At 42.1% G+C, this 15,786-nt stretch overlaps 1 protein-coding gene across 1 annotated transcript in view; it reads left to right on the top strand.

Annotated features, from left to right (window-relative positions):
* The first annotated feature begins 3,010 nt into the window (after nucleotides 1-3,010).
* Nucleotides 3,011-15,786, top strand: part of MTTP (microsomal triglyceride transfer protein) — a 28,125-nt gene continuing 15,349 nt past the window's right edge. The window contains exons 1-7 of the mRNA XM_035325773.1: nucleotides 3,011-3,194; nucleotides 7,997-8,184; nucleotides 8,710-8,853; nucleotides 10,855-10,962; nucleotides 11,750-11,866; nucleotides 12,920-13,059; nucleotides 13,922-14,072. Coding sequence (XP_035181664.1) covers nucleotides 3,134-3,194; nucleotides 7,997-8,184; nucleotides 8,710-8,853; nucleotides 10,855-10,962; nucleotides 11,750-11,866; nucleotides 12,920-13,059; nucleotides 13,922-14,072 — 909 coding nt within the window. The 5' untranslated portion in view covers nucleotides 3,011-3,133. The remainder of the gene's footprint in view (nucleotides 3,195-7,996; nucleotides 8,185-8,709; nucleotides 8,854-10,854; nucleotides 10,963-11,749; nucleotides 11,867-12,919; nucleotides 13,060-13,921; nucleotides 14,073-15,786) is intronic.

Below are 15,786 nucleotides of genomic sequence, written 5' to 3'. Positions count from 1 at the left end.
CTCCCCCGCGCATGCGCACGCCGTCACCCCTCGCCGCGCCTTCAAATCCCGGCGGGCACTGGGGACCGTGACGTGGCTGAGGGGAGCCTCTGCCGCGGCTCCCCCCCCTCTCAGTTTCAGGTTTACTACGGTTATGTTAAAGTCACCGGCGAACTGTATGTGGTCACTACAGTACGCTGCTGACCTTTAACTGTTCGTGTTGGATGTTTGCTGTCATATTTGGTTTCATTTGTGGTTGTTTCTTGTGTTACTTTAAAAATAACTCCTTAAAACCACGCTCGTGTTGCTATTAATATCTAGATTTGTACACCAGGCTGCTCAGCAAGTCCAAATGCACCGCTCTCCCTGTGAAGGATCCTTCATTTTCATTTGATATTAAACGGCTGACTGTCAGTTACTGAGAGAAGTCCATTTGTTTGCTTTCCTTTTTGAAATGTCAAGCCCACATCTAACAAATCCGCGTAATATTCATGTGTGTCTTAGAGCAGAGAAACTGCTTACGCATTTATTAATTTTTCTCATATTGCGCCTTCCAAAGTGGCAGTATTGCTCATCCAGAGCCCTACGTCCTCAAACACCAATGCACATTCATGCAACATTTCCTGAGTGATGACAAAGCAGAACAAAGACCTGAACAGCTGCAGAAGTGCAGAAAGAGATGCCCAGCTGAATTTTATTATTTTGACGTAGCCATAACATGACATCTCGAGATCAAACAGCAAGCTGGCTGCACACCACGACTGCTGGCAGCACTGGAGTGGGTGGAAGGAGGACGGGGGAAGAAATGCCTTCTGCTGACTTCCTTAGGTAGGCTGAGGTCTGGCAAGGGAGGCAAGGATTAGGATGTGAGTGACACGCAGGACTCACCTTTAGACAGGTTTGGCTGTGTGTCTGCGTCCCCCCAGGGCAGAAATGAGGATATTTTGGGAGCATCATTCACCAAAACACCCAATGTCAGGGCATGCAGGTGCTAGCTGCAGGGCAAAGACAGACTTGGATACTTTGGTGCTCACAGCTGAAAGTTTGAGGTGAAAACCACAAGCTTCATGCCATTGTTTATGAAGAGAAGACAAATATATTTCATCAAACCCAGAAGATCTGAGGAAATCTCATTAGTTTTATTAGGTCATATAAAGATACGAGCTTTATTGTTTGGACTCTGGAAAATGTGCAGAAACAGTAATACTTTGACCCTAATACATATGCCAGCATGGCGTGAGGCATCCATTAAGGGACTGATCCTGCAACCTCTGTGTGTTGTGGACTTTGGTGGATGCAAGACTTGGCTTATGGAGTCAGGGATATACTCAAATCAACAGGGAGATCTTCCTCTTGGGACATCCATAGAGGCTGGGGGGTGCCTCTTGGAGCACATCTGGTCCATACTTACTCTGGGCTCTGTTCAGCTTCCTTCACTGGTGTCCATATGAGGCCCTGCCTCCAGTCCCTTTTGTTAGGAGCATTTCACAGCCTGCACTGGGGAAGCAGTGTACATAACAATAAATTGGGGAGCAGCAGGCACAGCCCCAAGGTTTTATTCTGTTCATCCTTCCCTGCCTCCTTCCCTCTCAAAGCACACACACTGTGCACAGAGAGCTTCCAGGGGGCTTCCACCATGTGTGGAAATAAGCATGAGCAGGGGGACCTGTTGCAGCCCTGTTGCTTCCCAACATCGCATGACATTTTACATCCACCGTACTCAGCTTCTCTGTCAGCACAAGGCAATGAAGGAGGCATTTATACCATCCAAGGCTGTTCTCACCTCACAGCTCCTCGCTAATACAGAAGAGCTGATGACAGAAATGGCCTATTGCTAGCAGTTAAATACAGCCTGGGGCAGCACTGTTTTACTAGAGATATTACTAGCTAGCAGCCAGCCAAAAGTCCTAAGGCTGTAATGCGACGACGATGCAAGTAGCACTTCAGGCTATAGTGGAAAAATTACTCCGTGACCAAGAGCTATTCAGAGGACCTAGCTTGTTGAAGGAAAAGATATATGTGTATATATATATATTGTTAAAACAACCTCTGAAAATGAAGACAAAGAGCATGGTGATGGCTCACGGTTCTCTCTCTTATCCCTACTTACATGCGTAGGAGCAGATCTTTCCCTGTGCAGAATGAGAGAGGCTTTGTTAGCTGGGGAGAGTGTGCCCTTGCACAGATTTTGGCACGCAGGCTGTGCCAAGGAGCCTTGCGAGTTAACTCGCTTCCACGCCGTTATCTGAGGGACAAGGGTTTCCTTAACGAGCCCCGTGGCAGTGGCAGCATGGCTTAGTGAGGGATGGGCTGGGGTTTGCTCACAGAGGAAATGGGAAAACGCTTGGGTTAGTCAGGCTGGGGCTTATTGGGAGATAAAGTGAATGTGAGGAAAGGGGAAAATACAGGTGAAAAAGGAGGACATGGTTTGCCCTGTTGCTTGACTGAGCACAGCAGATTCATCGGGGTGGGACAGAGCAGCTGGCTTGTCTCATCTTTTCAGTCTCTAACCTGTTGCTGCAGTGATCATAGAATCATAGGATATCCCACATTGGAAGGAACCCACAAGGATCGAGTCCAGCTCCTGGGTCCCCAAAGTACCACCCAAAAAATCAGACCATAAATCAGACCATGTGTCTTAGAGTGAGTGATGTAATACAGAGGCTGCTAATAGAGAATCCCATGTAACTGCTCCCAGACCCTTATAAAGCATCTTCCTCTGGTTGCCCACAGAGTTGATACATGAGGGTGGAGAACAGGGGGCAGAACCTGGCTCCCCGGCAGCAGCAGAACCCAGCACACCTTTGTTAAAGCAGAGGAGGAGTGCGGGGAGCTCTGGTTCTGCCAGGTCTGGAGGCCACATCCACTGCTCAGAAATGTAGCCACACAGCACTGGTATTCAAAAATGAAAGCTGAGGCAATCAATAGAATGGGTAAAAACCCCTAGTTACCTTAGTTCTTAATAATTAACTGGAAGTCCTTCCATGAACTTAGTACCTGAGTGTGGAATTTGGAATCTGACCTTTACTACATCTAGATAAACACGGTGGCCAGCACGGCGGCTCCCTCTGCGAGCGCAGCTCCACTCTCAGCAGTTCTCTTCGTGGAGGCTGTCACACTTCATGCTGCAGTCAGGAGCTCAGGGGAGTCCAACATGATTCTTCTAACCGTGCTGTTCCTTTGCATCATTTCCACGTATTCGGCCTCTGTTAAAGGTAGGTCAACCATGGCACAGCCAGTGTGCACGCACAGATGTATGCTTTGCATCGGAAAGGAGCATCTTTCCTCGGCCATCCCTGAGTAATGCCAAATGCAGTGGTTAATTACAAAAGTTTAGGTGCTTGTAACATTCGTGTCAGCACTGGGAAGGGAAGAGACGATGTTTTCAGGTGCGCAGAACCGGCGGTGTGAGCCAGGGAACCAGGAATCTTGACCTTGCTTAATCAGGACGTGCTGTGGGGGCACCAGCTGGAGAGGGACTATTAAGTTAAACACACAGAAGTGCTCCGGTGGATCAGAGCCAGGAAGTACTTCGGGCTCTCCAGGTTTCTTTCTGAGCAGTTGACTCAGCTACCACTGAAGTCAGTAACAAGCATCCCATTAATTTCACTGGAAGCTTGATCTGCAATAAGGCATGAAAACCTGGATGTCTGCACAGGCCTTAAGAGTGGGGCCTTACTCAGGTGTCCTGCACAAAGGTCAAGGGTACCAAATCTGGAGACTGCCCGCTTTAGCAGCGCCAGCCTACTGAAGGAAGGAAAAGTGCCTTTCAGTAGAGGCCCTTTGTGGACAATCTGACATTAAACTTACAGGAGCAGCAGTCTTGCAACATTAGACAACACCTATTCTTTTAGTTTAACTTGGATGTCCTCTGCAGGGAGGGAAGGGAAGCAGGGGAGCACCTGGGCCTGAGTTAAACTGTTAAAAAGGTGGTAGAGGTGCTTTCAGTGTGCCTCACACACTGCCTCTGGGGAAGCACAGAGCAGCAGCCTTCCTGCCTGCCTTCCTATCACGCATGACTGGAGTTATACAGCAAAGAATTTTGCAGGCAGTTCCTCTAGCAGCAGAAAACTCTCATAAAACTGCCAAGCAAGATTTGTGGCTAGATGCTGATGTGCCACATTTCTGGTGCCTACTCTTCCCAGCTTCTCCATAACATCAGTTAAACAAAATTTACTGATGTGAAGTGCTGTTTGTTTGTCACTTTACACCCCCAGTGCACTGTGCAAGCATTTTCTCTTTAGTTTATCCCCCATTCAGCTCTGCAAGGTCTCATCTGTCTCTTGTGCAGAGAGACTGAGAGCTAAATTACTGGCCCAAAGGCCACTTAGTGCCTCTGTGACAGGGCTCAGATTAGGATGAGTGTTTTGCCTTTCAGTCCACCTACCTTTTAGAAATGCTGAAGAAATTAGCACCTCTGAGTCAGCTAGATCAACACACATGAAACTTTCCTACTGCAGTTCCAATTTTCAAATAAATGGCTGGTTTTTGCTTTATGAAGCTATCCAGTATCAGAAACAGTGGCAAATATGATTTATGAAGGTAGAGCCAGCTAGCAGTTAGAGACACGCATGCTGTGCATGCCGTATGTATTAATAAAAGGCACAGGACTTGACAGCTGTCTCTACCCATGCAGTGTAACCTTCTGTATTATACAGTATCATGATTTAATTATAGAATTGGCATGTTACCCTTAATGACAGACACTTAACGTAACTAGTCAAACCATGTGTTATGCACTCCACCTTGAAAGCATGCACTTCTGACCCTAAGACAGTGTGGCTGAACACGGTCTTTATGTCTGATCCTCCTCCCTTCTCAGGCAGTGGGATGTTTGCCATCAGCTGAAATGGAAATGGCTATAAGGGCCTCAAGGATCACAGCCTTGGGTACAAAGGAAAGAGCCTGTGAAGGCAGTATGGATAATTGCTAGGTTGTTTTTTTAGGAAGGTTTCTATTAGAAAGGAATAGGAATATTCCTTCTGAGGTAGTACCAGAGTTTTCCTCATGAAAGATAGCATGAATATTTAGTAATGCTATTTTGAATGCTGGTGCTGGGCAGTGAAACCTGTGCCTTTGTCGCTCGGGCATAATTTTCCTCCTTGCCTCTCAATCTGACTGTGCTATCCTATTGTCTCTTTTGGCTTCCCCGTTTCCACCAGATTAAGTGCTATCTATCTCCATGGGGCTGCCTCATCCCTGCTTCCTCTCTTACCATGGTCCATCACTGGCTCACACTTTGCTCTCGGTGACGCCAGTCTTGCAACTAAAAGCCCAGGGAACATTTTCCACATATGAAATGGTGAAAGCTTTCAGAAGCTAGTAGTTTTCTAGCTCCTACAAATACTTGGCAATTACTCATCTCTTCCATGACACTTGCAAGAAGCTGCCTGCCTGTGTCCTTTCTTCATCTCTTTCCTTCAGGAGGGAACAGTGTATTTGTATATGGGGACAAGCAATTGTTGAAAGAGAGGAAGATGGAAAGAACTGCTGCCAAAAGAAAAAAAGATCTGTGGGGTGAAGTGTGCGAGAAGGAGGAAGATAGGTGAAAGTTGCCTTTAACTGAAAAGAGAGAGTGAGCAAAAGTACCACCACCCACCATAACTAATTAGACTTATGTCTCTCAGCACCCAGATCATTTTTCTTGGATATGCTTTTCCCCCACCTTTTATCTTTAGATGGGACTGTGTCATCCTCTGCCTTTAGAAAACACATAGCGGGTGGCCCCTGCCAAACCTCAGTGAATGCTAAATCACCAGCGCTGCCATTTCTGCTGCGAATGAAGGACATTTTGAACCAGGAAGCAGCCTGCTTGGGGCTGTTCCTGAAAGGTGCTCCTCTTCCCTGGACACGAACTGAGCACTTTCTGCTCTCAAAGGCAACGTGGTTTCAAAGGTGATAGAGGAGTGTGAGGGGAAGGGGCAAAGGGAAGGGGCTTGGAAATGCACAGCAACCTGAAGGAAGGTTTGTACACCTCTTTTTTTTTTTTTTTTTTTTTTTTTAAGCAGACACACACAATATGCCAAACTGGCAAAGCCCCCCACCAACCTTAATGTTTTAGCGTCCCTGCAAAAAAATCAATAGCCATAGCTTTGCGGTCCCCCACACAAACAGGCTGCTTCCCCAGGATTACTGAACTTGCTGTGCCACATCTCCAGCTGGCGTAAATCCTCAGTCAGTTTACCTCTGTGTAGCTGTGCCAATTTTCACAATTTGCAGGCCAGACTCGGCGGCGTTGCTGTTTTCCTCAGAGAAAGGTTCTTCAAAGCTGACCTTAACATACTGCTTTGATGTCAAAGTGAACAGGGGAGAGAAGCGAACAAAACCTTAGAAAACACAGCTTTTTGGATTCTTTGAGCACTGCAGAATGTATCTGCCCAGCCATGATGGCCCTACACTATCCACCTAACTGGGATTAGGTGGGATTTTTTTATTTTTTTCTGATAGTTGAATAAGAAAATACTTTGTTTTTCCTTTTTACCAATGCAGAGATTTGAAATTCATTTTAACAGAGTCAAATAAAACACTGAGGAACATGATATGAATCAAGATAGCCTGTTGATTCTCTGTGAGGGACTTTGAACACACTGATTACATTACAGCATGCTTAAGAATTTGTCTGAGATGTTTTGGTAGAGTTTTCTTTCTCGCCCCCCCCCCCCGGGGGGGGGTGTCCTGCACTTTTAAGACTGAGATGCATCTCCCTAAGGTCTTCTCTTTTCTTAGATTAACTCTGTGTTGATTTTTTTGTTTCTGCTTCATACCTAAAAAGTAGGAACTTCCTGCTGGTTTCAGCATGCAGCATTCGGGTGCAAGAGTTCTGTGACACTTACAGATAGCACCTAAGGTCACTGCATGTATGTTTACTTTGCAGATGTAACAGCACTGTGTGTGCAGCCAGCTTCTCCTCCCTTCTCTTCCCTTCTCTTCCCTTCCCTCTGCAAACTGAGTTCATCACTTTGTCTTGTGTGGAGGAGACCTTTGTAGCCATCCAGAGCATGGGAGGGAAGCCCTTGAAAACAATGGAAAGGGATGTCATGCATATCATATATAACAAAATCCTTAAGGGGTGTTCAAGAAGAAATTGTTTTTTCCTTAGCCACATTTTAGGGTCATGGTCTTAATTCCTGTGCCTGAGGCTGATGTCATAGCGCTACACATTCCCCCCAGAGCTGTGCGTGAAAGCAGAGAAAGAGAAGACAGAAAAGGATGTGGACATAGGGCACCCTAGGTCATTTTGCAAAGGAAAAGAAAAAAACAAAAACAAACAAAAAACATTTGTATACTACAGATATCATTTACACAAAGAGCACTGAAACTGAATCCCTAGGGAACAGCATCTCCAGTTTGTTGCTCATGTAGATGGAAATGGCACTGTAAATAAGGTATGCAAGCTTCATTTGTGCTAGATTTTGTCTTTTTATATCCCTTAAAGCACATCAGTTCACAGGAGAAGCATAGCTACAGGGACAGTCATTTAATTTGAAGAACAAGAGCTTAATTACTGCATCTAAAAATATTTTCTCTGTGTCTTCATTACATTCATGTCACTCCTGGGCAAGGCTCTCAGTGAAAAGATTCCCAACAGATGTGCAAGAGGTGCAGAGAGCAATTTCCATTGGCTCCAACAAATGGTTTCAGTATATTTCAAATTGCTAAGCAGACAAATTGCATGATTAATTACAATATTTTGCTTTGCAAATCGTTTTGTATTCATTTCTAATGATAACATAGCCAAAGATTTTGACTGTCTTCTATTTATATATTTAATTGTAGAGTGAAAACAAAGGGTTTTGTGAACATTCTTACCTTGTATATATGAGATTAGCATCAACTTAAACAGATATAAAAAACAGCTGCTCTGGTAGGACAGCCACTGTAAGCAAGGGGAGCAAGTTCAGTCCCATAATCTTTTGTTGACAATTGCATTTTTAATTTTTCTAAAGGTGTTATTTAGAGAGAATGACAGCTTGTGTTAGTGATGTCTAAAACAACTTTGTTTTTGCCTTCCAAACAGGGCACACTACTGGTCCAAGCTTAAGTAATGACAAACTATATACATTTGCTTACACTGCTGAAGTCTATGTTGATCGGGCTAAAGCATCCCTGAAGAAAAGTGCAGGCTACCGGATTTCTTCTGATGTGGACGTCAACCTCTTATGGAGAAATCCTGAAAATGATGATGACCAGTTGGTGAAAGTTACGGTAAATAATGCCATCACACAACTGACATGTCCAACCTTTTCTGCATTTATCTAATTGTTAATGTTATCTTGAAGTACTTGTTTTCGGAAGATAAGCTAAATCTTTTATTCTCCCATAGTCTCATCAACTAAAAATGGCTTCTTCAATTAGTTGTTTCCTATAGAATAAAACTTCACAAGAATTTATCTAACATCCTAAGCCAGAACTTCAAAATATCTCCTGTATTTTGAAATTGCTTCATACGGCATCTATGGCTTCAAACAACTTTTGCGCACGCACCTATGTGAGGGGCAATAGGTTGAAGCCCTCAGTTCTAGCCACAAATTTGACCAAAAAAAAAAAAAAAAGATATTTAGATATTTGAAGACATTTGCTAGAAATTTTGAAAAAAAAAATTGAACATTTTGAAAAAAAAAATGACATTTGCTAGGGACTCGTTTTGGTACTTAGGTACTTAGTATTTAGCCTACCCAGCCTACCCCAGGCGAATACCAGACTGAATTTTCTCTGCTTTTTCTTTGCTAGATAAAAGATGTCCTAGTTGAAAATGTGAATGAACGTCCAGCTGCTAAAAACATCTTCAAAGGAAAAAACACAGAGAAGATCATTGGGAAAGAGTATCTGGCAGCTTTACAGAGGCCCATGGTGCTTGAGTTAGCCCGCGGAAAAGTAAGACTCCCTTTTTCAAAATTTACACTCAATCTCTGCGGACACCTGAGGCAAATCTTTAGTTATAGACTTGGAGAATTTAACAATTCACTATCCTCTCAGTGTTCTTGATATGCCACTGTGTCCTATCTTTCGATACAAAAGACAGTTTGGAGCAGTCTTTAATTTAGCTGTACAAGGGGCCCTTCCAACCCAAGCCTCTTGTGGCTTGAGGACACTGTTTAGTATGTAAGTAAACAGCATCTTGGCCACAAACATTTGGGTACATATGCAGATATACGCACAGTTACTGTGTAAGATTTTTTCTGTTGACTTCAATGAGGCCAGGATTTTATCCAAGGTCTGAAGACAGAAAGGGCGATACAGTTTGTCATGAGGGAGTTATACCAAGTCTATGAGGAGCAGTGTTAATCTCTTTAAACCCTTAACAGATGTTTTATGGTGACTGCTTTACCCACCCCTAGGGCTTGCTTATTGACTTCAGTGTCACCTGTCACAGTTTCAATAGTCCCAAATTAATGAGCATGATGGTGAAAGAGCTGCAACCGTTCATGTTGCTCATCTACTGGGAAACTGAGAAGGAAAATGAGAAGGAAAGGGACTGTGAGCAAGTGTGGCTCAACTGGTGCCTGGGTTTTGTAGCATGCCCTGAAAGAGCACTGAAGCGGTCTCTCTCTGTAGGAGCACAGATGCCAATTGTAGCTCTCAGCATCTCAGCCTTGCTTGGAAAGGGAATGAAGCAAATCTATCTCCTCACTTATTTATTTATTTATTTATTTTCTATGGAGCTGCACCTTTGTCTCCTTGCACTCTGGGCCAGGAGCAGCAAGGTTTGAGCAACAGCTCCTCTTGCCTCCTCTCCATGCTCCTCCACTCTCCCATTGCTTGTGGCTGGGAGCATTAAGCCAACAGCTCTGCTCTCCCTTCTGCTGCCTGAGCAGGTGGGACATGGGCAGAGGGGCAGTGAGAAAGGAGGAAGGTTGAAGGTCATGCTCTCTTTTCTCTTCTGCAGAGCAGAGCAAGGGCTGTGACACCCTATCCCAGGAGAATCTTTACCTCCTGCTGTAAATAGGCACTGAGCACATACCCTGGCCACCAGCTCAGCCTACTGCTTTGCAGCTGCTATCAGGTCTACTCAGTAACTTTCAGACTCAGCCTTGTCATCAGTTTTACACAACAGAAAAAGAAACGGGACAGCACTGGCTCCCAACTGTACACATCCCTAAAGGAGGGCTGGGGTGTCAGAAGAACAGTCAAAATACATCGGCTCCCAGTACATTGTAAATACGCTGGCAGAAGCAGTTCACATGCTAAGACTGAGGTGTAGTATTAAAAACTTGGGCTTTTTCTCAGGTAATAGGGTCTATACTCTCCTTTTATGATTTCTCTGTGGTTTGATACTTTTACCCCTGGCACAGTGAGTTCACTTTGCAGGGTTGCCCCAAGATAACACACTGATTTGACTTACAGTTTCTGAAAAAAAATGTATCTTTAAAGCACCTTGAATGCCAGGTGGAGGTACAAAGTCTTTTGTTGCCAGAGGAGAGGCTGAAGCACAACAGTTGGCCCATGAAGTTCAAAGGTTGTGATATGTTTGACACGTTTAAGTCATTCTGTGATTTATCTATGATTCATTCTAGTTTTTGTAACCTGTGATTAAAGTGCAACAGATATTATGTGCATGTGGGGTGGGATTATTTGAAGATTATGCAGGAAAAGAAGTCACGTGTGAAATTATGCAAAGTTTTACATCTTACTTCTAAATTCTCAATTAACAGGCAGGAAAGATGCTCTGCAACAGTCTTTAGGTACAGCTGCTTAACAAATCTTTGTACTCTTATCAGCAGGCTCTCCAGCGTCTGTAGTTTGCTTACATAAGGACAACAGGTCCAAATTCAGCTTCCCAGACAGAAAAAAGAAAGGGGATTTTATGGAGGGGATCCATATTTGCTCTCTCTCGTTTAACCACATTTGTTACATACTTGTTTTTTATTCCTACAGGTCCAAAACTTCTACTCATATCAAAATGAACATGCTTTTACTCAAAATCTTAAGAGAGGTCTGGCTAGCCTTTTCCAGCTACAGCTGCACTCTGGTACTTCTCGTGAGGTATGGTGCTATATCTGGCAAGATAACCATCATCAGAGAAACAGCCAGAACCCAGACTGATCTAAAAGACAGGGCTGTGGCGCCTGCTGGCTTCAGAAAGAACAAAGAGTGGCAGAAATCAGCCCTTTGATTGCGTTTGAGGTTGGGGGTGAAAGGGCAATCTTCTGAATATCTGTTGACACAAGTCAAGTTGAAATTAACTTAAAGAATTGGTGAAATCCATTTGATTTAAAGTACTTTAATCAATTTAGCAGGATTTGGAAATAAACCAGCTCAAGCCACGTCACTATAACAGAGATAATACTGATGTTTAAATTCATTTGATTCCTAAGTTCAATTCAATGGATAAAATCATTTAAAGTCAAACCAAGTATCCATACAAAGTTAGCAATGGCTTAGCCACAACCATTTAACCTGCATTATGTAGTTAAACTTCTGCATCTGTCAACATGAGCAAAGCTGGAATTTAATGCAAATTCTTAAGTTTAGTGCCACCTGACAGTTGTTTCCTAACTTTTTTGTTTAAATAAATATTGTTACTTTCCTTCATAGCCATATAATGGAAAGTACCCCTGACTATCCAAGACAGGTAGCTAGAAACACCAATGCAAGGAAAAATAAAACACTAGTCTCTCTTTACCTTCAAAACTGATAAATAAACCTAAACAACATAGCATCTCATGTACAAGCTGCCAACAGTGGAGAATATGGCTCATCTTTGGAAGGTGTTTTGGGGTCCAAAAGATAAATTCAAAAAATAGTCTTAATCTAATTCTTATTTTTCAAGGTGGACATATCTGGGAAATGCAATACTACTTACCAGGTGCGGCAAGATCAAGTGACTAAAATAAAAGCCTTGGACTCCTGTGAAATAGAAAAAACAGGATTTACCAGCCACAACAAGGTATGATTTCTTTAACAAGGTAAAATCTGTTCTGCCTGTTTAAAATATATCCTTACTAATTATTAGTCATTTTATCAAAAGGTCTTTCTGGCATTGCATAAGGCAAATTCCACATGTGCATTTATAGTGTTACTAGTACAAATTTCATGTGTGGTACCCACAGGGAGAATAGGAAATGGATTCTCATGTGCAAACCGCCTTGTCTCAGCTGACATTGTGTCCAGCAAACTAATTCACATCACTTTGAACAAATAGTGACAACTGTTACCTATATCTGAGCTTCTAAGTCACGGCATTCAGTGTACACAATAAATGCTGAGCAAAATTCTGACTCCTGGGTGGAGCTCTGTAGGGTTTGCGTAGGAAATAAAGGCTTTCCTATGAATAGGTGTGATGTAGGAGATACGCTGCAGAGGTTCCTGAAGCCCTACTATGGCCTTAATTATCCTTCACTATTAGTAAATGTCTTTCTAAGTGGTTACTACTGAGTGCAAGCTGGACACATGCTGCAGGCACTGGGATTCTCCATGTCAGAAGCTGACATTCCTCAGCTCAGAGAAGTACAAAGGTAGCAGATGCTCTGTTAATAAACCGACTGAATTCCTGATTTTCACGCTTGCCATAAAGACTTCAATTTATATACAAACAGATCAAGCAAGGTGGTTGGTTTTGCTTCTCAGTTGTGAACGTGACAATCTCATTTATACGAGATTTTCCTGGAAAAGCTTCCCATCTTATTTAAAATGTATTTTCAACTAAATTACCAGTCATTTTCTCAGCCACAGCCTCTCCACCACACTTTCCTTTCTCATAAGTATTGAATTTGAAACACATGGTGCAGAAGTGAGTGGCTCTTCTTGTAGAGGGAATTTGTGAAAATATGGGAGATCCTAGTTTGCAGGCTTAGCCTGAGATGTTGTCAACCCACATGCACCTTCTTCATTTCACTATATTTTTTACGAGTTTTGCTGTGACTTGGAACTGTGAGATCTTCTCCTAGATTGTTGTTTATTGACCAGCCTTTCTTCTGGTTTATTTTTTAATTACTTTCAGATCTTGGATGTCAGCACAAAAGCCACATCTGCCACAATTTATGTGCTGGAAGACAGTTTCTTTAAATCCATTAAGGCAGAAGAGAATTATGTTTTCTTTCTGAATTCCCGACGAAAAACAAATGCCAAAATAGTTTCAAAGTAAGTTGGACAATTTGACTGTTACGGATGGTAGCAGAAACTTGTGGTACAAGTCAGTTCACATGTATGTCTTACAGCATTAAGATCTAAGACTGTAAGCTCTTCAGGTAGAATTTAGATCTCTTTCATATCCATATGGTACCTAGTCCAATGTTGATTAATGGCTCTACCATAGTAGATGCAAATAATAAATAATTACACTCATAGGAATTGAAATTAAAACAGCTGCAACTGTCCAAACCATTTTAAACAATTATTTCAGTAGGAGTTCTGTTTCTGCATTCTCTCGTTGCTTAAGAAATACTCCAAATGGATCTTCATTTCTTATGTGTGAGAAATCAGAGGGATAGAAAAAAAATCAGCTGCACAGAAAGGAAACAGTAATGGAAGCTAGGTCTGTGTACAACTCCAGACTGTAAAACACTGAAAGCTTGGTGATATTCATATAAGACAAATGATTCAGGCATCTCCTTAACATTACGCTATTTAAAATAAAATACAATCACAAACCCAATTTCCAGATCTTATGAACAAATATATGAAACTTTTCAGAAAGTCTATGGTTACTGAAAGCTGTTTATGAGACACTACAGATCCATACTTTATAAAGCTTGTTATTTAGGTATTTTATATCATGCTCCTCTAGGAGCAATTCCACCGGGGTTAAATATTTCTATTACCTTAAAAAAGCTGTAGACTTTCTATGATCTGAACATTTTAAAACAAGTCCAAGAACTTTAGTAATTCTTTGTTCTGTATTTTTCAGCTGTGGAGGGTTTCTTTTTGTTTTCTCTCCCTGTGATTTTTGCATTTCTTTGAAATGTTTGAGTTCTAATGGTGTTTTCAATGTATGGATGCACAGGCAGAGACTGGAACTGAAGTCAGTACAAGCTGGCCCTGGATTGATCGCTGGGAAGCAAGCTGCTGGTGTTGTCAAGACTTTGGACTCCAGTTACGTGTCCATGCCCCTAGTAGCAGAGACAGTCAAATCTGAATGCAAAAAGTGTCCTTCGGTAAGTAAACGCAGACTTGTGGGACATCAGGTTGGTTAGCTGAGCAAAAGAAGCATGAAATAGAAGTTTCTGTCCAAGCAGACCACTAGGAGAGGTTTAACTCCCCAAAGCAGGGAGCAGTACTGTAGTGCTGCAATGGTGTTCCACCACATGAGGGTGTTTTAAGAGCTACCTCTAAAAGTATCAACCTTTTTGGTGTCTTTCAAAGATTTAGTGCAGTGTTTCTCAGAAACGCAACACCCTTTCGTTTTGTCTCATCTTTGCCAACCTTGAGTTCGCAGAAACTTGTATCCTCTGGTTAATGGGGTGTGTAATGACTACAGAAATGGATGACCAGTGTTTATAAACAATTATCTGTCATGGAGGAGCTGAACTGCTCCTAGAAATTAAAGGTAGCTAGACATCCAGTAGGCAGGAAAAAAAATGTGGGAATGTATCTGCCTGTTCTAACTGCCTGACCTTGAAGGAAAACTTTTATTTTAAATACTCTATAGGTATTTTATAAATATAAAATTGTGCTTTAGTATTATTGGCAAGTCCAGTATTCTTCTCATCACTCCCCTCCTGCAAAAAAAAATCACATGTAAAACATCTAAAATCAACTAAGACCTTGGTACAGTAAGAACTTACTTTAAATATATCATCTTTTGTTTTACTGATAATATTCATCATATCCACTAATATAAATCGCAATAGTGATAGTTAGCAAACAGCTTTAATGCTATTACCATTGTAGAATTAATTTAGTAGTGAATGGGAATATTAATTTAAACACTATTATTCTCTGTTAGCTTTTGATAAGCAGGATAAGGCTTCTTTTCAGCACACATAGTTTGAATCCTCTATTTCTGATGAGCGTAAATTCGTTACTATTTTGGAAATTGTGCTAGCTATTTGGAAGTAACATTGCACTGCAATAATTTATCTTGTCAAGCATGTAGAGCCGCAGAGAAGATTTAAAAAATATATTGGGGAAAATGAGTTAAAATTTATGTTGTATGCGTGCTAAAGCAGTTCTGAGTAGGGAACATCAAGGGGTCTAAAACAGAGCAGAGACAGGTGCTCTTCCCCAGACTCTGCCCACTGGGGTTTGTGCTGACCAATTTGTCACTTGGAACTGAGTTTCTTATAATGGTTATAAAGATAATTTCCAGACCAAGATAACAAACATAGGGTATAATTCCAGAGCTGTGCCTGGGGACTGAGCTATAAACCTAATGGCACGATGAGAATGAAGTTCTGCTTTCTCACTGTATTTTACAGTAACTGCTATGAAAAGATGGGGTCTATAAACAGAACTCTGTATCCAAAGCAGCAACATAACATTTGGTACTTATATATCATAGTATACATTAATGCTATGCTGACATGGTGTGCTGTATGTTTTTTATGTTTTCAAAACCCTTTTCAAATTGTAACAAGTCTTGTCTCTAGTTGTATGAATTTGGTAAAATAACCATTATCAGCCCCATTTCACAGATGGCAGCACTAGCTCCTGTGAGGTCATGGCCAACATCTACATTTAAATTTAGACCTAGATTTCTGTGTTTACACATCAACATGAAGCATGCTCTTTTCAGAAGAGCTCATGGCTCCTGCAGTTTTTTTATACTCATTGTTCCTACAGAAACAGGTGCTTGCCCTTCCTGAAATGGAGTTGTTTCTGTTCTTTCTTGTGTAGACAACCTTTGAAAACTTTGGCTTGGGGCTCTGT

Source organism: Oxyura jamaicensis, chromosome 4 (assembly GCF_011077185.1).
Source record: "Oxyura jamaicensis isolate SHBP4307 breed ruddy duck chromosome 4, BPBGC_Ojam_1.0, whole genome shotgun sequence".
NCBI classification, from domain to species: domain Eukaryota; kingdom Metazoa; phylum Chordata; class Aves; order Anseriformes; family Anatidae; genus Oxyura; species Oxyura jamaicensis.
Note: the sequence above shows the minus strand (reverse complement) of the source record. Positions and strands in the feature narration are given on the sequence as shown.